General features: G+C 56.9%; 1 protein-coding gene across 1 annotated transcript; it reads right to left on the bottom strand.

Moving 5' to 3' along the window:
• Positions 1-5,322: 5,322 nt before the first annotated feature.
• On the bottom strand, positions 5,323-21,073 carry KCNN1 (potassium calcium-activated channel subfamily N member 1). The gene is made up of 15 exons (XM_062509864.1): positions 20,773-21,073; positions 18,635-18,750; positions 18,060-18,180; positions 17,899-18,001; positions 17,611-17,794; positions 16,937-17,374; positions 16,763-16,858; positions 14,589-15,007; positions 12,738-12,746; positions 11,022-11,163; positions 9,778-9,888; positions 7,707-7,834; positions 6,565-6,573; positions 6,214-6,283; positions 5,323-5,565 (listed from the first exon to the last, which is right to left on the bottom strand). Exons 1-15 carry the CDS (start codon positions 21,071-21,073, stop codon positions 5,323-5,325), a joined length of 2,490 nt encoding a protein of 829 aa, XP_062365848.1.
• Between the last annotated feature and the right edge of the window lie 1,618 nt (positions 21,074-22,691).

The raw sequence follows: 22,691 nt of genomic DNA, 5'->3' as shown, positions 1-22,691 counted from the left end.
GTACCGATCCCCATCCCCATCCCGGTACCGACCCCGGTACCGGGGGTTCCCGTGGCCGCGGTGCCGCTCACCTGCCGCTCCTCCGCCGCTTTGTTCACCTTAAAATGGCAGCCGGGAGCGGCGGAGGCGGCGGAGCTGCGGGACCGGCCCCGGGACCCGCCCCCGGGGAGGGCGGGAGGGGGGGACAGAACCGGGGCAGAACCGGGCAGGGAGGGGTTAATAAAGAATGGGGAGGGGAGGGGCGGAACCGGGCAGGGAGGGGTTAATAAAGGGGGAGGGGAGGGGCGGAACCGGGCAGGGAGGGGTTAATAAAGAATGGGGAGGGCAGGTCGAATTAAAAAAAAAAAATAAAATAAAAAATTATTTTAAAAAAAAAATAAAATATGGGAGGCCTCAAAAAAAAATTTGGAGAATTCCTCCCCCTCCCCCCCCCCCAAAAAAAAAAATAGCTTGGAGAACGCACCCTGCAAAAAGTAACAAAAAAAAACAAAACAAAAAAACAAACAAACAAACAAACAAAAATTCGAGAATCCCCAAAAATGTCTTAGAGAAACCCCCCCCCCCCAAAAAAAAATATTTAAGAATCGCCCCCCAAAAAAATCTTGGAGATCCCCAAAAATACCTGGAGATTCCAACAACAACCAAAAAAAAAAAAAACCTTGAGGACACTCCCACAAAAAATTTGGAGACCCCCTCACAAAAAAAAAAAAAAAAAAAATTTGGAGACCCCCCCAAAAAAACTCCTTTTTTTTTTTTTTTCGGAGAATGCCATTTAAAAATCCTGGAAAAACTCCCCCACAAGGATTTGGAGACATCCCCAAAAAAATCTTGAGGACCCCCCCCCCCAAAAAAAAAAAAAAATTCCTCGGAGGCCCTTCCCAAAAAAAACTTGGGAAACCCCCCCCAAAAATTTTGGGAAACCTCTCCCCAAAAAACTTGGTTGTGCCCCATTGTCCCCCATAGTTCCCAGTTGTCCCCAAATTGTCCCCAGTTGTCCCCCAATGTCCCCATTTGTCCCTGGCTGTCCCTCACTGTCCCCAGTTGTCCCCCAATGTCCTCAGCTGTCCCCAATTGTCCCCAGGTGTCCCCATTGTCCCCCATTGTGCCCAATTGTCCCCAAATTGTCCCCCATTGTCCCCCATTGTCCCCCATTGTCTTAATTGTCCCCAATTGTCCCCCATTGTTCTCAGTTGTCCCCCATTGTCCCCATTTGTCCCTGGCTGTCCCCCACTGTCCCCAATTGTCCCCATTGTCCCCCACTGTCCCCAAATGTCCCCAATTGTCCCCATTGTCCCCCATTGTCCCCTGTTGTCCCCAGTTGTCCCCAGTCGTCCCCCAATGTCCCCCACTGTCCCCAAATGTCCCCAATTGTCCCCCATTGTCCCCATTGTCCCCCATTGTCCCCCATTGTCTTAATTGTCCCCCACTGTCCCCCGTTGTCCCCCATTGTCCCCTGTTGTCCCCAGTTGTCACAGCCCTGCACAGGCTCTGGTGACACCAGGGGTGACTCAATCGGGTCCACACCTGGAGGTGCGACAGTGCCGGGACTGGGAATGTTGGGATGGATCCAGTTGGGACTGGGAATGCTGGGATGGATCCCACCGGGATCGGGAAGGTCGGGATGGATCCCGCCGGGAGTGATCCATCTGGGATTGGGAATAATCCGGTTGGGATTGGGATGGGTCCTGCCGGGATCGGGATGGGTTTTCTGGCTGAGTTGGCACCTTTGGGAACACTTTTGGGGACACAACACCTGGCCAAGGTGACGCCTTTGGGGACACTTTTGGAGACACTTTTGGGGACACTTTTGGGGGCACAACACCTGGCCAAGGTGACACTTTTGGGGACGCAGTGTCTGACCGAGGTGACACTTTTGGGGACACTTTTGGGGACACTTTGGGAGATAATTTTGGGGACCCAGCTCTGTCCCCCGGCTCCTCCCGCGCCCTGCCAGCACTGAGTGTCCCCCGCGTTGTCACCAGCTCGTCCTCGAAGGTGACACGCCTGGCGCGGGGTGGCGGCGATGTCGCGACACGAGGGGCAGCGCTGAGCTGGCGTTGTCGCCGTGCCGGGTGACACGGCGGGGACCTCACGGCGATGTCACCGCTCCTGGAGGGACCCCCGGGGGTCTCCTGGCGCCTCAAGGCCACCCCTGGAGGGGACACAGAAGCCCCGGTGTCACCGTGCCTCAGTTTCCCCCGCGGGCCACCCGCAGCCATCCCTTCTTGGTGGCACCGCGAGGCCGCCGTGTCCCTCGGGATGTCACCTCCAGCGCCACCACCGCGTCCCTGTCCCTGTCCACTCCCAGTTTGGACTGGGATGAGTGGGAAACACGCACTGGTGACCCTCAGGGACCCTCGTGTCCCCTCCTTGTCCTCCTGTCCCCCTCCTGTCCCCGTGTCCCCCCCTTGGGGACAATGTCCGCTGTCCTGTCCCCGCCACCGCCGTTACCTGCCCGTCGCATGGGGAGGGGACACACGCGACCCCCGGGCACAGCGCGATGTCCCCTGGCTGCTCCCAGTGCCACCGGTACCGCCACCAGTGCCACCAGTGCCACCAGCGCCAGGCACCGCCCGTTAATCATTGACAGCCTCGCGCCACCCCCGAATTGTCGCACGGGGCCACCGCGGGGCCACCACATCCATCCCCCACGCCCGGAGTGTCCCCAACCCTCCTGGGGACCCCAAAAAGGGTCTGGGGTCCCCCCCAAAATCTGCCCCAACCCCCCCGCGGGGTTTTGTCACCCTCCTCAAACCCCAAAAGTTCCCTGGGAGGGAGGAGGTCCTGGGGGAAAACAAAAATCACCCAAAATCACCAAAAATCACCCCAAAAATCAGCCCAAAATCACCCCAAACCACCCTGAAGTCCCCTAAAATTCCCCTAAAACCGACCCAAACTCCTCCAAATCCCCCCAAAATCCCCCCAGGACCGCCCCTAAACCCCCCCAAACTGCCCCAAAACCTCCCTAAATCCCCCAAAATTCCCCCAAAACCTCCTTAAACTCCCCCAAATCCCTCCTAAACCCCCTCAAACTTCCCTGAACTCCCCCAAATCCCCCCTAAACCCCCCAAAACTCCCCTGAACTCCCCCAAATCCCCCCTAAACCCCCCAAAACTCCCCTGAACTCCCCCAAATCCCCCCTAAACCCCCCAAAACTCCCCTGAACTCCCCCAAATCCCTCCTAAACCCCCCAAAACTCCCCTGAACTCCCCCAAATCCCTCCTAAACCCCCCCAAAACTTCCCTGAACTCCCCCAAATCCCTCCTAAACCCCCCAAAACCGCTCCCAAACCACCGAAAACTTTTCCAAATCCCCACTAACCCCCCCCCTCCCCAAAATCCCCCCAAACGCCCCCAGACCGAGCAGAGAGCGACACGTTCAGTTCAGGCTCCTTTAATTTGCGCCTCAGGCCCCCTCCCCCCCCCCCAAAAAAAATCCCCCCCAACCCCCAAAATTCCCCCCCCCCCCCCCACAACGCGGGGGGAGCAGAACAGGACGAGGCGGGGGGGGTCAGGTTTGTGGGGAGGGGTCCTGACCCCTCCCCGGGGATGGGGGATGGGCTCAGTATTGCATCCAGGGGTGCCCCCCCTCCCCCCGGAAAAAAAAGAAAGAAAACCCCCACCCCCATTTTCCAGCTGGGGGAAACTGAGGCACAGAGAGGTGACGTCACTCGTCAAGGTCACTTTGGGGGGGGGGGGGGAAGAGCCAGGAACGGAGACCCCCCCCCCCCCAAAATAAAATAAAATAAAATCAACCCCCTCCCCCAGTTTGGGGGTCACCACGGGGGTCTCCCCCCTCCCCCAGGAGCCTCCTCCTCCCACCCTGCCCCCAAATTTTGAAACCCCTCCCCCCCCCGAAAATCCACTCCTGCTTTGTCCCCTCTGTCCCTTGTCCCGACCCCAAACCTCCCCCCCCCCCCCCCCCAAAAAAAAAACCAAAACAACAAAATCACTCCTGGAGGCTCAGCTCCCGTGGGAGGGACGGGGATTTTGGGGGTCCCAGGGGGATTTTTGGGGGGGGGTCCAGCACAGTGAGTTTATACAGAGCTTTCCAGAACAAAGCTACTGGGAACGGCCACACGATGGCCAGAGATAAAAACGGGGCCCCCCCCGCACCCCAAAACAGCGTGGGGGGGAACGAAGGGGTCTGTGACCCCCCCCCCCTCCCCGCACCCCAAAACTGCATTGAGGGGACACAAAGGGGTCTGGGGGTGTCCCCAAGCCCCTTCCCCCCATAAATCACAGTCCAAAGAGGTGAGAGGGTGACAGAAGGGGACAGGGCAGGGCACGGGGGGGGTCCCTGTCACCCCTCAGCCGCTGTCACAGGTGACAGAAGGTGACAGTGACACAGGTGACACAGGTGGCACTGTCCCCTTGCTCATCCGCTGTTGGAGGTGACACAGGTGACACTCAGTGACACAGGTGACACTGAGTGACCCAGGTGACAGGTCACACAGGTGCCACTCAGTGACACAGGTGCCACTCAATGACACAGGTGACACAGGTGACACTCAGTGCCACAGGTGCCACAGGTCACACAGGTGACACTCAGTGACACTCAGTGACACAGGTGACACAGGTGACACTGTCCCCTCTCTCAGCCGCTGTCCGAGGTGACACAGGTGACACTCAGTGACACAGGTGACACTGAGTGACCCAGGTGACAGGTCACACAGGTGCCACTCAGTGACACAGGTGCCACTCAATGGCACAGGTGACACAGGTGACACAGGTGACACTCAGTGACATTCAGTGACACAGGTGCCACTCAATGACACAGTGACACAGGTGACACTCAGTGCCACAAGTGACACTCAATGACTCTCAGTGACACAGATGCCACAGGAGACACAGGTGACACTCAGTGACACTCAGTGACACTCAATGACTCTCAGTGACACAGGTGCCACAGGTGACACAGGTGACACTCAATGACACAGGTCACACAGGTGACAGTGACACTCAGTGACACAGGTCACACAGGTGACACTCAATGACACAGGTCACACAGGTGACACTCAGTGACACAGGTGACACTCAGTGACCCAGGTGACAGGTCACATAGGTGACACTCAGTGACACAGGTGACACTCAGTGACACTCAGTGACACAGGTGACACAGGTGACACAGGTGACACTCAATGACACAGGTGACACTCAGTGCCACAGGTGCCACAGGTCACACAGGTGACACTCAGTGACACTCAGTGACACAGGTGACACAGGTGACACTCAGTAACACAGGTGACACAGGTGACACTGTCCCCTCTCTCAGCCGCTGTCCGAGGTGACACAGGTGACACAGGTGACACTGTCCCCTCTCTCAGCCGCTGTCCGTGGCCGGGTGGCGAGCGGGGCTGCAGGGCGCGGTGGCCGAGCAGGGGCGCGGTGGCCACGGGCCCGGGGGGTGGCGCTGCTGGCCCAGGGCTTGGCTCACTCGCCCGGGCAGGGCCAGCAGGCTCAGCCCCAGCGCCTCCAGCTGCGCCTCCAGCGCCGCCAGCCGCTTCTCCAGATCCTCGTGGCGCTCCTGCAGCTCCGCCAGCAGCTCCGACATCAGCGCCTGCGTCTGGGGAACCCCAAAAACCGGGTGAAAACGGGGGAGAGGGTTCCTAAAAACCGGGGTGAAAATGGGGGAGAGGGATCCTAAAAACCGGGGTGAAAACGGGGGAGGGGGATCCTAAAAACCGGGATGAAAATGGGGGAGAGGGATCCTAAAAACCGGGGTGAAAACGGGGGAGGGGGATCCTAAAAACCGGGGTGAAAACGGGGGAGAGGGATCCTAAAAACCGGGGTGAAAACGGGGGAGGGGGATCCTAAAAACCGGGGTGAAAACGGGGAGGGGGATCATAAAAACCGGGGTGAAAACGGGGGAGAGGGACCCCAAAAAACGGGATGAAAATGGAGGAGAGAAGGAAAGTGGGATCTCAAAAACCAGGATAAAAATGGGGGGTCAGGGGTGAAGGGGGATCCCATAAATGGGGGCAAAACTGGGGGATGGGGACAGGGGGAGCGGGAGATGGGGACAAGGATGGAGACAAGAAAAAGGGACAAGGAATGGGGACAGGGAATGGGGACAAGGATGGGGACAAGCAGTGGGGACAAGGAATGGGGACAAGAATGGGGATGAGGATGGGGACGAGGATGGGGACAAGGAATGGGGACAAGAACAGGACAGGCCACCAGGGCCCTAAAGGATCTCCTGGTCTGGGCTCACCTTGGCCAGGTCCACCAAGGTGTTGGCCTGGTCGTTGAGTTTGCGCTGCTCCATCTTCACACTCCTCAGCCTGAGGGGACATCAGCAGGGTTGGGGACACCCCGGGGAGCGCTGTCACCCCCCCATGAACGCTGTCACCCCCCCATGAACGCTGTCACCCCTGTCACTCCCCCCCAAACCCCACCCACGCAGCCCCTCACCCCCAAGCGCGCAGCCCCTCCCTCTAAGCGCACCCCAAAACCTCCCCGCGGGGGGAGGCGGTCAAAGGGATTTTTGGGGTGTCCCCCCCCCATCCCAAAATTTGGCAGCAGAGCCCATGCAAAGCTGGGGGTGGGGGGAGGGGGCACTTACTTCTGAGCTCTGCGGGGATGGGGCGGAACAGAGACAAAACAAAGGGTTAATTCTGAGGGGACAGCGGAGCAGCGTCACCGCCCCCACCCCAAAATCACCCCAAAAGGGACCCCAAAGTGATCCGACCCCCCCCCCCCCCCCCCCACTGTCCCAGCCTGGTCACACCCCACAGCCCACCCCAAAGCTGGAGATGGCAGGGGGTCACCCCACAGCTCTGGTGCACCCCCGGATGAGGAACACTGTGACAGGGGGGGACTGGGGACAGCCAGGGTCACCCCGGGGGGACTGGGGGGGTCCCATGGGGACAGGGACAGGGATGGGGACAGGGACGGGGACAGGGACAGGGACAGGGACAGGGACGGGGATGGGGACAGGGACGGGGATGGGGACAGTGGAAATGGGGGATGGGGACAGTGGAAATGGGGGACGGGGACGAGGAATGGGGACAAGGATGGGACAAGAATGGGGTAGAGAACAAGGAATGGGGATAAAGAATGGGGACAAGGACAGGGTGAAGAACAGGGGACAAGGAATGGGGACAAGAATGGGAGGATAAGGAATAGGGACAAGAATGGGGACAAGGAATGGGGACAAGAATGGGGGACAAAGAATGGGGACAAGAATGGAGACAAGAATGGGGACAAGGAATGGGGACAAGGAGTGGGGACAAGGAATGGGGACAAGGAACAGGGACAAGAATGGGGGACAAGGAATAGAGACAAGGAATGGAGACAAGGAACAGGGACAAGGAATGTGGACAAGGAACAGGGACAAGAATGGGGGACAAGGAATGGAGACAAAGAGTGGGGACAAGGAATGGGGGACAAGGAATGGGGACAAGGATTGGGGACAAGGATTGGGGACAAGGAATGGGGACAAGGAATGGTGACAAGGAACAGGGACAAGGAATGGTGACAAGAACGAGGACAAGGAACGGGGACAAGGACACAAGCACACACAGACACCACAACCAGGTACCAAACCCAGCAAACACACCCGGTATCACCGACACGGTGACAAACACCCAGGCCACCACTCCGTGACCGCCTGTCACCCACCCGGGACGGGCCACAGCCCCGATTGGGGACCAGGACGTGACCAGGGGGAGGTGACAAGGAAGCAGGAAAAGCGCTGGCACTTACTGATGGATGGCTTGGAGGAACTTACGCTGGTGGGTCCGAACTTTGGCGTGGTCGATCTTCTTCACCAGCTTGGTGTGTTTGTAGATGAGCCACGTTTCCCTGAGCACGTTGGCAGCGGCGTTCTTCACCTGAAACGGGGGTGGGGGTGTCCCCACTTTTTTATGGGGGTTTTCCTGATTTTCATGGCATTTCCCCTGCTTTTTATGGGGTTTTTCGCCAATTTTAACGCAATTTTCCACTTCTTTCCCCCCAGTTTTAATGGCGTTTTTTTCCAGTTGTCATGGGGTTTTTTCCCAGTTTTTTTTTTTCCCAGTTTTAATGAGATTTTCCCATTTTTCTCTCACTTTTAATGAGATTTTTCACCATTTCCTCCCCACTTTTAATGAGATTTTTCACCATTTTTCTCTCACTTTTAATGAGATTTTCCCCATTTTTCTCTCACTTTTAATGAGATTTTCCCCATTTTTCTCTCACTTTTAATGAGATTTTTCACCATTTCCTCCCCACTTTTAATGAGATTTTTCACCATTTTTCTCTCACTTTTAATGAGATTTTTCCCCATTTCCTCCCCACTTTTAATGAGACTTTCCCTATTTCTTTCCCAGTTTTAATGGGGTTTGTCCCATTTTTTTTCCAGTTTTAATGAGATTTTCCCCATTTCCTCCCCACTTTTAATGAGATTTTCCCCATTTCTTTCCCAGTTTTAATGGGGTTTGTCCCATTTTTTTTCCAGTTTTAATGAGATTTTTCCCCATTTTTTTCTGTTTTAATGAGATTTCTCCCTTTATTCCTGTTTTAATGAGATTTTTCCCCAATTTTTTTCCAGTTTTAATGAGATTTTTCCTAGTTTTAACGGGGTTTATCCCATTTCCCCCCAGATTTAATGGGGTTTTTCCCATTTTTTTCCTCAGTTTTCATGAGATTTTCCCATTTTTTCCCGTTTCATGGCGTTTGTTCCACTTTCCCCCCAGTTCTCGTGGGGTTTTCCCCAGTTTTAACGGGGTTTTTCCCACTTTTTATGGGATTTTCCCCATGTTTTATGGTTTTTTCCCAGTTCCAATGCAGTTTTTCCCAGTTTTTTTAATGGGGTTTAATGGGTTATGACGGGTTTTAATGGAGTTTTGATGGGGTTTTAATGGGGTTTAATGGGGTTTTAATGGGGTTTAATGGGGTTTTAAAGGGGTTTAATGGGATAAAATGGGAGTTTAATGGGGTTTTAATGGGTTTTAATGGGGTTTTAATGGGGTTTTAATGGGGTTTTAATGGGGTTTAATGGGATAAAATGGGGGTTTAATGGGGTTTTAATGGGTTTTAATGGGGTTTTAATTGGGTTTAAAGGGATAAAAATGGGAGTTTAATGGGGTTTTAATGGGGTTTTAATGGGGTTTTAAAGGGGTTTAATGGGATAAAATGGGAGTTTAATGGGGTTTTAATGGGTTTAATGGGGTTTTATTGGGGTTCAATGGGATAAAATGGGAGTTTAATGGGGTTTTAATGGGTTTTAATGGGGTTTTAATGGGGTTTAATGGGATAAAATGGGGGTTTAATGGGGTTTTAATGGGTTTTAATGGGGTTTTAATGGGGTTTAATGGGATAAAAATGGGAGTTTAATGGGGTTTTAATGGGTTTTAATGGGGTTTTAATTGGGTTTAAAGGGATAAAATGGGAGTTTAATGGGGTTTTAATGGGTTTTAATGGGGTTTTAATGGGGTTTAAAGGGATAAAATGGGAGTTTAATGGGGTTTTAATGGGTTTTAATGGGGTTTTAATTGGGTTTAAAGGGATAAAATGGGAGTTTAATGGGGTTTTAATGGGGTTTTAATGGGGTTTAAAGGGATAAAAATGGGAGTTTAATGGGGTTTTAATGGGTTTAATGGGGTTTTCCCCAGTCTTAACAGTTTCCCCCCATTTCAACATTTTTAACGGAGTTTCCCCCAGTTTTAGTGTGATTTTTTTTCTCATTTCATTGTTTCTTTTCTCCCTTTTAACGGGGTTTTCCCAGTTTCCGTGCAGTTTTTCCCAGTTCTGATGGGATTTTCCCCATTTTTTGGGGTCACCCAGGAGCTCTCACCCTCTTGGTGAGCTGCGTGTCCATCATGAAGTTGTGCACGTGTTTCTCAGCTTTGGTCAGCTCCAGCTTCCGGGCCACCACGGCCACCACCAGGGCGGTGCAGCCAGCGCCCTGAGGGGACAGGGGGGACAGTGGGGACAGAGGGGACAATGGGGACAATGGGGGCAATGGGGACAATGGGGACAATGGGGACAGAGGGGACAGAGGGGACAATGGGAGCAATGGGGACAAAGGGACAGTGGGGACAATGGGGACAGAGGGGACAATGGGGGCAATGGGGACAGAGGGACAGTGGGGACAATGGGGACAGAGGGACAATGGGGACAGAGGGACAATGGGGACAGAGGGGACAATAGGGGCAATGGGGACAGAGGGACAATGGGGGCAATGGGGACAGAGGGGACAATGGGGACAGTGGGGACAAAGGGGACAGAGGGACAGTGGGGACAATGGGGGCAATGGGGACAGTGGGGACAGTGAGGACAATGGGGACAACAGTGACAATGGGGACAGAGAGACAGAGAGGACAGAGGGACAGAGGGGACAGCTTTGGTTCTGTTCTCTCATTTGTATTTTTGATAAATTCGGATTAAAAACAAACAAACAAACAAAAAGAAAAAAAAAACACCAAAACAATTTGGCGCATCCCCACCCTTCGCAGTGTCCCCACACGGTGTCCCCGCTGTCCCCTCCTGTCCCCTCCTGTCCCCTCCTGTCACCGCTGTCCCCTCCTGTCCCCTCCTGTCCCCTCCTGTCACCGCTGTCCCCTCCTGTCCCCGCTGTCCCCTCCTGTCCCCTCCTGCCCCCGCTGTCCCCTCCTGTCCCCGCTGTCCCCTCCTGTCCCCTCCTGTCCCCGCTGTCCCCCGCTGTCCCCGCTGTCCCCTCCTGTCCCCTGCTGTCCCCGCTGTCCCCGCTGTCCCCTCCTGTCCCCTCCTGTCCCCGCTGTCCCCTCCTGTCCCCTCCTGTCCCCTCCTGTCCCCTCCTGTCCCCGCTGTCCCCGCTGTCCCCTCCTGTCCCCGCTGTCCCCCGCTGTCCCCGCTGTCCCCTGCTGTCCCCGCTGTCCCCTCCTGTCCCCTCCTGTCCCCGCTGTCCCCTGCTGTTCCCGCTGTCCCCTCCTGTCCCCTCCTGTCCCCGCTGTCCCCTGCTGTCCCCCGCTGTCCCCTCCTGTCCCCTCCTGTCCCCGCTGTCCCCGCTGTCCCCTGCTGTCCCCTCCTGTCCCCGCTGTCCCCGCTGTCCCCGCTCACCATGATGCCGGTGAGCAGGCACACTCCCTTGCCGCAGTACGTGTGTGGCACCATGTCCCCGTAGCCGATGGACAGGAAGGTGATGGAGATCAGCCACATGGCCCCCAAAAAGTTACTGGTCACCTCCTGCTTGTCGTGGTACCTGCGGGGCGGTGGCACCGGTGACACCGGTGACACCGATGGCACCGCGGTCGTCGAGTCCAACCCCCCTCCTCCCCCCATTTTGTGCCCATTGCGGTGGATTCGGGGCATTGTCCCCAAGATGGGATTGGGGACACCATGGGGATGTCCCATGGCCAGGCTGTGTCCCCTCGGGAGTGGGGTTGGGGACAGGCACAGAGGTGGCACCGCTGTCCCCAAAAGCTCAGGACATCGATGTCACCATGGTCATTGAATCCCCCCCTCTTTTGTGCCCTTCAGTGTGGATTTGGGGCGTTGTCCCCAGGATGGGACTGGGGACACCATGGGGACACCAAGCATGGCCGGGCTGTGTCCCCTCAGGAATGAGGCTGGGGGACAATGAGGGGACAGGCACAGAGGTGGCACCGCTGTCCCCAAAAATTCAGGACATCGATGTCACCGTGTATCCCCAAAGGCCACCACGGGTGACACCGGAGAGCGCCAGGGGACACCGAGAGATTCCGATGTCACAAACACAGCGCTGCCACCATGCCCCTGTCCCCAAGGGTGGGGACAAGGCCAGCCAGGGGACATGGAGCAGTGGCCAAGCTGGGCAGGGGGACAGGGACATGCGGGGAAATGGGAAATGGGAAATGGGAAATGGGAAATGGGATTGGAAAAGGGAAATGGGATTGGGAAATGGGAAATGGGAAATGGGAAATGGGAAATGGGAAATGGGAAATGGGATTGGGAAAGGGAAATGGGATTGGGAAATGGGAAATGGGAAATGGGAAATGGGAAATGGGAAATGGGAAATGGGATTGGGAAAGGGAAATGGGATTGGGAAAGGGAAATGGGATTCAGAAATGGAATTGGGAAATGGGATTGGGAAAGGGAAATGGGATTGGGAAAGGGAAAAGGGACATGGGAAAGGGGAAATGGGGTCAGAAAGAGGGATATGGGACTGGGAAAAGAGAAATGGGATTGGGAAAGGGAAATGGGGACATGGGAATGAGCCGGGGTGGGGGTGGGGGGTGTCAAGCATCAGGAATTTAGGATTGCTGCTTCCTAACCCGGTTTGGGCTTGGAACCTCACCCGGCCCCGAGAGACATGGCAGGGACAGGGAGGGGACACCGCAGGGACAGGGAGGGGACACCGCAGGGTCAGGGGGATGGTGACAGCCACGGTGACATTTCCCAGGACCTGCATTCCCAAGGATTCCCAAAACGAGCCGGGCCAGGACAGGGAAACACAAGAGAACAAAAATCAGGGAAAAAAATAAAAAAAAAAGGCTTTGGAGACTCCCAGCTCCTTGTGGGGTCTCTCTCAAAGTCCCCCCCCAAAGCCACCACGGATGTCCCCAAGCTGGGGGACACAGGGGAGGGGACAGGAAGCAGCTGAGGTTCCAAGAGGAAAAGGGGTCCCAGCCCCTTTCCGTGTCCTCCCCATCCCCTCGCAGCTAATCCTAAATTCTGGAGATTTCGGGGAGCAGAAGCCTGGGGTGAGGGACGGTCCCCAGGGTCACTCGGGACGGTCCCCGGGGTCACTCGGGACTGTCCCTGGGGTCACTCGGGACTGTCCCTGTGGTCACTCACAGTTTGTCCCTGCAAGCAGCAGAGCGGGCAGGGAGGGAAAACAACAGCGGTTAATGCACGACCCCCGCACGGGGCTGGGGGGGCTCGGGGCCAGCAGGGACAGGGACAGGGCGGGGACATCACCGGAACCCCGCGGGGACATCTCGGGAACCCTCCGGGGACATCCCTGGTATCCACGGGGACGTCCCCGAAACCCCGCGGGGACATCGCAAACATTCCCGGGGACATCCCAGTACCCTTGGGGACTTCTCAGAACCTCACGGGGACATCCCTGGTACCCCAGGGGGACATTTTGGGCACCCTCCGGGGACATTGTGGGAATCCCGGGAACATTTTGGTACCCCCGGGGACATCTCAGAAACCCGTGGTGACATCCCGGGGACATCCCTGGTACCCACGGGGACATCTTGGGCACCCTCTGGGTACCCAACATTCCCGGGGACATCCCGGTACCCTCCAGGGACATCTCAGTACCCCTCAGAGACATCCTGGCACATCCCAAATTTTGGGACACCCCAAAACCTCGTGGAGCAGCTGAGGAGCGCTCCTGGAGGGGGGAATGTCACAGCCTCGGACCCCTCTGTGGGACCCCCGATTTCTGCTCTCCTCTTTGGGACCCCCGATCTTTGTCCCCTCTGTGGGACCCCAAATCTTTGATCCACCTCCAGCTCCTCAGACCCCTCTGCAGGACGCCCCAGTTGTCCCCAAATCCCATGTGACAAACCCCCAGACACCCCCAAATCCCAAAACATCCCTAAATCCCACTCAACAGTCCCCCAACCACCCCAAACCCAACCACCATCCCAAACCCCACTCCACGATCCCCAAACCCCACTCCGCAATCCCCAAACCCCATTCTATGATCCCCCAAACACCCCAAACCCCACTCTGCAATCCCCCAAACCCCACTCCATGACCCCCAACCACCCCAAACCCCACTCCGTGACCCCAAACCCCACTCCATGACCCCTAACCACCCCAAACCCTACTCCACAATCCCCAAACCTCACTCCATGATCCCCCCAGCACACCCCAAACCCCACTCTGTGACCCCAAACCACCCCAAACCCCACTCCACAATCCCCAAACCCCATTCTATGATCCCTCAAACACCCCAAACCCCACTCCACAATCCCCAAACCCCACTCCATGACCCCCCAACCACCCCAAACCCCACTCCATGATCCCCAAACCCCACTCCATGACCCCCCAACCACCCCAAACCCTACTCCATGATCCCCAAACCCCACTCCGTGACCCCCCAAACCACCCCAAACCCCACTCCGTGACCCCCCAAACCACCCCAAACCCCACTCGGCAATCCCCAAACCCCATTCTATGATCCCTCAAACACCCCAAACCCCACTCCACAATCCTCAAACCTCACTCCATGACCCCCCAACCACCCCAAACCCCACTCCATGATCCCCAAACCCCACTCCATGACCCCCCAACCACCCCAAACCCCACTCCACAATCCTCAAACCTCACTCCATGACCCCCCAACCACCCCAAACCCCACTCCGTGACCCCCCAAACCACCCCAAACCCCACTCGGCAATCCCCAAACCCCATTCTATGATCCCTCAAACACCCCAAACCCCACTCCACAATCCTCAAACCTCACTCCATGACCCCCCAACCACCCCAAACCCCACTCCATGATCCCCAAACCCCACTCCATGACCCCCCAACCACCCCAAACCCCACTCCACAATCCTCAAACCTCACTCCATGACCCCCCAACCACCCCAAACCCCATCCCACGATCCCCAAAACCAAACCCACAATCCCCCAACCACCCCAAACCCCAACCACCCCAAACCCCAACCACCCCAACCCCATCCCCACCTCTCGCAGACCCGCACGGTCCAGGCCGCGATGATCCACGACGAGATGCTGAACACCAGCAGCACTGTGCCGGGACAGATGGTCATGAGCGTCTTCATAACGAAGCGCGTGTTGAAATTAATTTTATTGAGCGCGCCGATACTGCGGGACGAGGCGTCGGTGAAGAGTTTGCTGTGCAGCAACATCACCCGACCCAACAGGTAGAGCCTCAAGAACATGGGGATGGACAAGACGATGTCCACGTCGGCGTGGGCCACCGAGGCCGCGTAGGTGAAGGCCAGGCGGGCGGTCCAGGTGAACAGGTACTGCCCGGGGATGGGGTGGATGGCGCACACCACGAGCTCCAGAGCGATGAAGAAGACGCGCTCCGAGGTCATGGCGATGCGCCAGTCGTCGGCGCCGTTGTCCACCATGAAGAGCTGGGGAGGGGGGAATTTGGGGCTTTTGATTGAGGGGTGGTGGTGTTTCATTAGTTCGGTTGGTTTTAAATGGTGGAGTTGTGGTAGGGTTGGGATTTGGGGTTTTAATTGGGGGCGGTCCCTTAGATTGGTTGATTTAAAATGGTGGGGTTGTGGTAGGGTTAGAATTTTGGGTTTTAATTGGGGGCGGTTCATTAGATTGGTTGATTTAAAATGGGTTTGTGGTAGGGTTAGAATTTTGGGTTTTAATTGGAGGCCGTTCATTAGATTGGTTGATTTAAAATGGGTTTGTGGTAGGGTTGGGATTTGGGGTTTTAATTGGGGGCGGTTCATTAGATTGGTTGATTTAAAATGGGTTTGTGGTAGGGTTAGAATTTTGGGTTTTAATTGGGGGCGGTTCATTAGATTGGTTGATTTAAAATGGGTTTGTGGTAGGGTTAGAATTTTGGGTTTTAATTGGAGGCGGTTCATTAGATTGGTTGATTTAAAATGGGTTTGTGGTAGGGTTGGGATTTGGGGTTTTAATTGGGGGCGGTTCATTAGATTGGTTGATTTAAAATGGGTTTGTGGTAGGGTTAGAATTTTGGGTTTTTATTGGAGGCGGTCCCTTAGATTGGTTGATTTAAAATGGTGGGGTTGTGAATTTGAGGTCTTAACTGGGGGATTAGTCCATTTGGTTCATTAAAAATGGTGGGATTGTGGTGGGGCAGTAATTTGGGGTTTTAATTGGGGGAGTTCATCAGTTTGGTTGATTAAAAATGGTGGGGTTGTGGTAGGGTTGGAATTTGGGGTTTTAATTGGGGTCGGTTCATTAGTTTGGTTCATTAAAAATGGTGGGGTTGTTGTACGGTTGGAATTTGGGGTTTTAATTGAGGGGTTAGTCAACTTGGTTCATTAAAAATGGTAGGTTTTGAATTCAGGGTCTTAATTGGAGGGGTTTTTTTTGCTTAATTGATTAAATGTGGTGGGTTTGTGGTAAGGCAGGAATTTGGGATCTTAACTGGGGGGGTTAATCAACTTGATTGATTAGAAATGGTGGGTTTGTGGTAGGGCAGGAATCTGGGGTTTTAATTGGGGGGTTAATCAATTTGATTGATTCAAATTGGTGTGTTTGCGGTGGGGTTGGAATTTGGGTTCTTAATTTTTGATTAACTGATTAAATGACGTGGGTTTGGGGTGGGATTGGAATTCGGGGTCTTAATTGGAGTTTTTTTGGTTAATTGATTAAACGAGATGGGTTTGTGGTAGGGTTATGATTCGGTTTCTTAATTTGAGGTTTTTTTGGTTAATTGTTTAATTGCAGAGCATTTGCAGTGGGGTTTGAATTTGGTTTCTTAACTGGAGTTGGTGGTGGTTTTTAATTGATTATATGCGGTGTGTTTGCCATAGAGTCTTAATTTGGTTTCTTACATTGGAGGGTTTGCTTCTTTTTTTTCGTTAATTGATTAATTGCAGTGGGTTTGCTGTAGGGTTTTAATTCGGTTTCTAATTTTTGTGATCTAGTATTTGTTTTTTATTTGGAGAGGTTTTCTTTAATCTACTAAATGCGGTGTGTTTGGGGTGAGGTGGGAATTTGGGCTCTTAACTGGAGTTTTTTTGGTTAACTGATTAAACGTGGCGAGTTTGCAGTGGGTTTTTAATTTGGTTTTTTGATGTTGCTTTTTTGGGTTTTTTGTTTATTTTTTTTTCTTGTTGTTTGTTTTGTTTGTTTGTTTGTTGTGTTGGGGTTTTTTTCCCAGCTCAGGTGAGTCTCACCTGGATCTCCCTGGCATGATACATCACGATGAGCCCCAGCAGGATGAGCGTCGAGAGGCTGATGAGACATTTCAGCGCGAACGAATACGACGATTCCTACAAACACCACCACACCGTGAACCCCTCGGAGGGGGTGACCCACACCCCAAAACCCTTCTCCATCACCCCCCAAACCTTGCTGTAGACCCCCCAGGACAGCTCCGTCTCTGTCACCATCACCACGATCCCGAACATCCCAAAAATCAGCGCGTAGTCGCTCAGGCGCTTGCGTTTCTCGAACAGAGCTCTCCGGTGGCCCAGCTTGTAGCCGATGTTCTGGTTCCTCCTCCGCTCGCCCGCTCGCTCCTCGCTCGCCTCTTGACCCGCTGCGGTGGTCACAGAACCGGGCTCGGTCCCCCCGGGATGCTCCGGTCGCGACACGACCACCTGGAACCGCGGGCTGGGGCAGGGGTGCAGCGGTTGCGTTTCGCCGTCCGGGGGTTCAGGGGTGCGGGCGGAGGAGCTCAGGGGGCCCCGGGGCCGTGTCACCCCCCCATTGTAGCGACAGCTGCTCATGGCTCTGCTGGGGACAGCTCCGGGCGATCCCGCATGGCTCAGCGGAGCGGGGGCGACCTGCGGGACAAGGGGGACACGAGTGGGGACACGGTGGGTGGAGTTATGGATGTGGGGATTTGGGATGATGCGCGGATTTGGGGGATGCTGCCCGGTGCGGTGGGGTGGCCTCGACGGCGGTGGGGACGTGTCCTACCCGTGGGGACATCCTGTGACCACGGGCACGCGTCCTGACCGTGGGGAACGTGTCCTGCCCGTGGGGACACGCTGTGACCACAGGGACACGTCCTGCCCACGGGGGACATCCTGTGACCACAGGTCCGTGTCCCACTCGTGGGGGGACGCGTGGCGCTCGTGGGGGACGTGGCCGTGTCTTGCCCGTGACGGGGACACACGGTGACCACACGGACACGTCCTACCCACGTGTCCGTGTCCGTGTCCGTGTCCTGCCCACGGAACCGTGTCCCGCCCCCTCCCCCGCTGCGGACACGGCCGCCAGGACGCGGCCACTCCCCCTCCGCTCCCCCCGTCTCTGCTGTCCCCTGTCCCCTCCCTGCAGCTACGGGACATCTCCGGTCCCGAACCGCAACCGCAGCTGCGCGTCCCCGCCACCCCCGAGCTGCCGTGCCCGGTCTCGGTCCCGCCGTGCCCGGTCTCGGTCCCGCCGTGCCCGTTCCCTCCGTGGAGCTGCCGGAGGGGTTCCGGCACGGTTCCCCCCGCCCCCCGGTCCCGCCGTGCCCGGTACCTGCGGTGCCCCGGGCCTGGGGCCGGGCCCGGTCCCGCCGCCGCCGCCGCCGCAGCCCGAGCCGGTCCCGGGGGCGCGCGGCGGCGGCACCGGCGCGCCGGGGGCGGGGGCTGGGGCGTGGCTTTACAATACCCGGCGGTTTGATTGGTCCGAGGAGACCGCGCCCCCGATGACGAGCGCCCGCGCCACGCCTTTGGTCACGCCCACTCGATCTGGCCACGCCCCCTCCCTCCTCCGTGCTGTCCCGGACCCCGCACTCAACCGCACCCCCGGGACCCCCTCCCCACCCTTTGGGCTCGCTGCACCCCAAAATTTATCGGCCCCCCCCCATGGCCCACCCCCACTACAGCCTTCCAGGGCGCCCCAAAACACCTCCAGAGCACCCCAAAACACCTCCAGGGGGCCCCAAAACACCCAGAGGGGAACCCAAAGCATCCCCAAGACAACCCAAAACACCCCCAGGGCACCCCAGAACACCTCCGGGGAACCCTGAAACACTTTCAGGGCACCCCAAAACACCCCCAGGGAAATTCAAAACACCTCCAGGGCAAACAAAAACCCAAAGACCCCCGTACCTGCTGGGGCTCCCCGGGGCCGGCCGGGGGGGTCCTGGGGCTGTCAGGGGCTGCGGGGCCTGGGCTGGGCACGGGGGCGGTCCGGGGGTCCGGGGGCCATGGGATTCCCTCCACGCCTGGACGGGGGACACGCGGCGTTAGGGGGTCCCCGAGTATCCCCGGTCACGGAGCAGGGACCCCAAGAGCTGCCCCAGCCAGAGAGGGTCCTGTCCTGGCAGTGCCAGCACGGTGCTGTCACCGGGGGGGTGTCACCGTGTCCCCCGTGCCAGCGAGCGCTGGGCATGAGGGGCTGTGACACCAATGTCCCTTTGGAGGGGCTGTGTCACACCAATGTCCCCATTGAATGTGGGGCTGTGTCACACCAATGTCCCCATTGAACAAGGGCTGTGTCACACCAATGTCCCCATTGAATGTGGGGCTGTGTCACACCAGTGTCCCCATTGAACAAGGGCTGTGTCACACCAGTGTCCCCATTGAATGTGGGGCTGTGTCACACCAATGTCCCCATTGAATGTGGGGCTGTGTCACACCAGTGTTCCCATTGAACCAGGGCTGTGTCACACCAGTGTCCCCATTGAACAGGGGCTGTGTCACACCAATGTCCCCATTGAATGTGGGGCTGTGTCACACCAGTGTCCCCATTGCACAGGGGCTGTGTCACACCAGTGTCCCCATTGAATGTGGGGCTGTGTCACACCAGTGTCCCCACTGACTGTGGGGCTGTGTCACACCAGTGTCCCCATTGAACAGGGGCTGTGTCACACCAGTGTCCCCACTGAATGTGGGGCTGTGTCACACAAAAACCCCACTGCATGGGGGTTATGTCACATGAAAACCCCACTGCATGAAGGGCTGCACCATATAAATTATCCCATAGCACAGGTGGATGCACCACATGGAAACCCCACTGCATGAAGGACTCGGCTGCAGAAATAAAAAAAACCCCTTGCATGAGGGGCTGCATCCCACAAAAAAACCCCATTGCACGAGGGGTTACATCACAAGGAAACCCCATTACATGAGGGGCTGCTCTGTACAAAAACCCCATTGAATGAGGGGTTTCACAACACTAAAAACCCCGTTGCACAAGGGGCTGGGTCACACAAAAACCCCATTACATGAAGGGCTGCACTGTACAAATAAACCCCATTGAATGAGGGGCTGTGCTGTACAAAAACCCCATAGCACGAGGGGTTACATCACACAAAAACCCCGTTGCACGTGGGTTATATAATTTAAAAACCCCATTGCATGAGGGGTTATATCATATAAAAACCCCATTCCATGACAGGTTACATCATATAAAAACCCGATTCCTTGACAAGTTACATCCTATAAAAACCCCATTGTATGTGGGGTTACATCACATGAAAACCCCATAGCATGAGGGGTTATATCATATAAAAACCCCGTTCCTCTAGGGGTTACCTCACACAAAAACCCCATTGCACGAGCAGCCCCTCGGCACCACCCCCCTTGCAGGAGCTGATGCCCCACACAGCCCAAATCCTTTCCACAACATGTCATAATGCCCCCAGACCCCACAGTTCCATCCCAAACCCCATCCCAAACCCCATCCCAAACCCCACCCCAAACCCCATCCCAAACCCCATCCCAAACCCCATCCCAAACCCCACGCCAAACCCCATCCCAAACTCCACCCCAAACCCCATCCCAAACTCCACCCCAAACCCCATCCCAAACCCCACCCCAAACCCATCCCATACCCCATCCCAAACCCATCCCAAACCCATCCCAAACTCCATCCCAAACCCCACCCCAAACCCATCCCATACCCCATCCCAAACCCATCCCAAACCCATCCCAAACTCCACCCCAAACCCCATCCCAAACTCCATCCCATACCCCATCCCAAACCCCATCCCAAACCCCACCCCAAACCCCATCCCAAACTCCATCCCATACCCCATCCCAAACCCCATCCCAAACCCCACCCCAAACCCCATCCCAAACCCCACCCCAAACCCATCCCATACCCCATCCCAAACCCATCCCAAACCCCATCCCAAACCCCACCCCAAACCCCATCCCAAACCCCACCCCAAACCCATCCCATACCCCATCCCAAACCCATCCCAAACCCATCCCAAACCCCCCCCCAAACCCCATCCCCTCACATGAGACCCCGGGGGGCTCCTCAGCCCCCCCCATCCCTGCAGCACCTCCCGGGATTTGGGGCCTCAGGAACACCAGGATGGCTCCGGCCACCACTATGGGGACAGCCACCAGTGTCACCTCGGGGACAGCCACCAGTGCCACCAGCATGGGGACAGCCACCAGTGTCACCTCGGGGACAGCCACCAGTGCCATCACCACAGGGACAGCCACCAGTGTCACCTCGGGGACAGCCACCAGTGCCACCAGCACGGGGACAGCCACCAGTGTCACCTCGGGGACAGCCACCAGTGCCACCAGCATGGTGACAGCCACCAGCACGGGGACAAGCCATCAATGCCATCACCACGGGATCAGTCACCAGTGCCACCACCATGGTGACAGCCACCAGCAAGGGGACAGCCACCAGTGCCAAGACAGGGACAGCCACCTCTGCCACCACCATGGGGACAGCCACCAGTGCCACCAGCACGGGGACAGCCACCAGTGCCACCAGCACAGGGACAGCCACCACTGCCACCGCGGGAACAGTCACCACTACCATCACCACAGGGACAGCCACCACTGCCATCACCACAGGGACAGCCACCAGTGTCACCTCGGGGACAGCCACCAGTGCCACCAGCACGGGGACAGCCACCAGTGCCACCAGCACCCCCCGGTCCCTGGGGGGCTGCGGTCCCTCGGACCCCGCTCCCAGCCCGCAGAGCCGGGGCTGAGGCGGGGCCGCTTCCCCCGGGAGCTCCGGAGCGTGGCCGGGCTCCAGCACCCAGCTGCTCCCGGTGTGCAGCCGGGGCCCTGGCTCCCCTCCAGAGCCGGATCATTTTCTCTCCATTCTGCCAAATTTATCGCAGGAAAATGGGCTCGGATTTCTTTTTAATACTCGGCTAGGGGGAGGGAAAAGCCGCAGCGCGCAGGGATGGAGGGGAAATGTTTCCTCCCCAAACCACTTCAGGGCCCTTCCCCTGAGGCTGTGTCAGGCCCCACAGCCCGGAAAAGTTTTTGTCACCTCAAATGGGGGTGGGTGAGGCCAGCCCGTGCTAGGGACAGTAAATATTTCATTAAGCACCGCTCCGTGGTGGTTTCACTCCTCTGGATGGCGGCGCTTCCATCCTCCCCCTCCCTGCCCGAGCATCCACAGGGATGGATCTGCCCGGACTGGAAGGCCTCGTGTCCCTTGTCCCTTGTCCCCGTCCCTGTCCCCATCCCCTGTCCCTGTCCCCATCCCCTGTCCCTGTCCCCATCCCCTGCCCTTGTCCCCAGGGGGACACCCTGGCTGGTGGCTGCATGCCCAGAGTGGGATGTGCAGGGAGGTCCTGCCTGTGCCCACTGTCCCCATGGCGTGGGTGGGGATGGGGACATGGCAGCTTCACGGTCACCGTGTGTCCTTGAGCCACGGCCACTAGTGTCCCTGCTCGGAGATGTGACAGAGCAGCAGGACACCCACGGCTGGCAGGGCTCTGCCACCCCCCAGCATGGGGACAGAGGACAACGGGGGACCTGGAGATGCCACCACGCTGGGGCAGGACCCTCGGGACTGGGACAGCAAAGGGGGTGACACCGGCCGCGACAGCAGTGACACGGGTGGGGGGGACACCACGGCCGGGCTGCAGCAGCCTCCGACACCCGGGGGGTGACAATGGGGTGGCAGAGGGGTGACAACGGGACCCTGCGCTCCCCCCGTGGCCCCGGAGCAGCGGCGCTGCCTCGGAGCAACTGCAGAGGAAGGGAGGGCGCGGCTAAAAATAGCGGCGTGCGGCCCAAAGGATCCCCGCGGGTGATTTATTTATTCCCCGCTCCCTAATTCCTGCCCGGGCATCACTGCGGGGTGGGGCAGGAATTTGGGGGAGCCAGACTGGTGGTAACGCGGGGAACATCCCCGGGGGTTGTGGGGTTTGGGGATCCTAAAGGTGCTCGGGGC

Source organism: Cinclus cinclus, chromosome 28, assembly GCF_963662255.1.
Source record: "Cinclus cinclus chromosome 28, bCinCin1.1, whole genome shotgun sequence".
NCBI classification, from domain to species: Eukaryota; Metazoa; Chordata; class Aves; order Passeriformes; family Cinclidae; genus Cinclus; species Cinclus cinclus.
The sequence above is the reverse complement of the archived record's forward strand: the minus strand, read 5'-3'. Positions and strand labels throughout refer to the sequence as shown.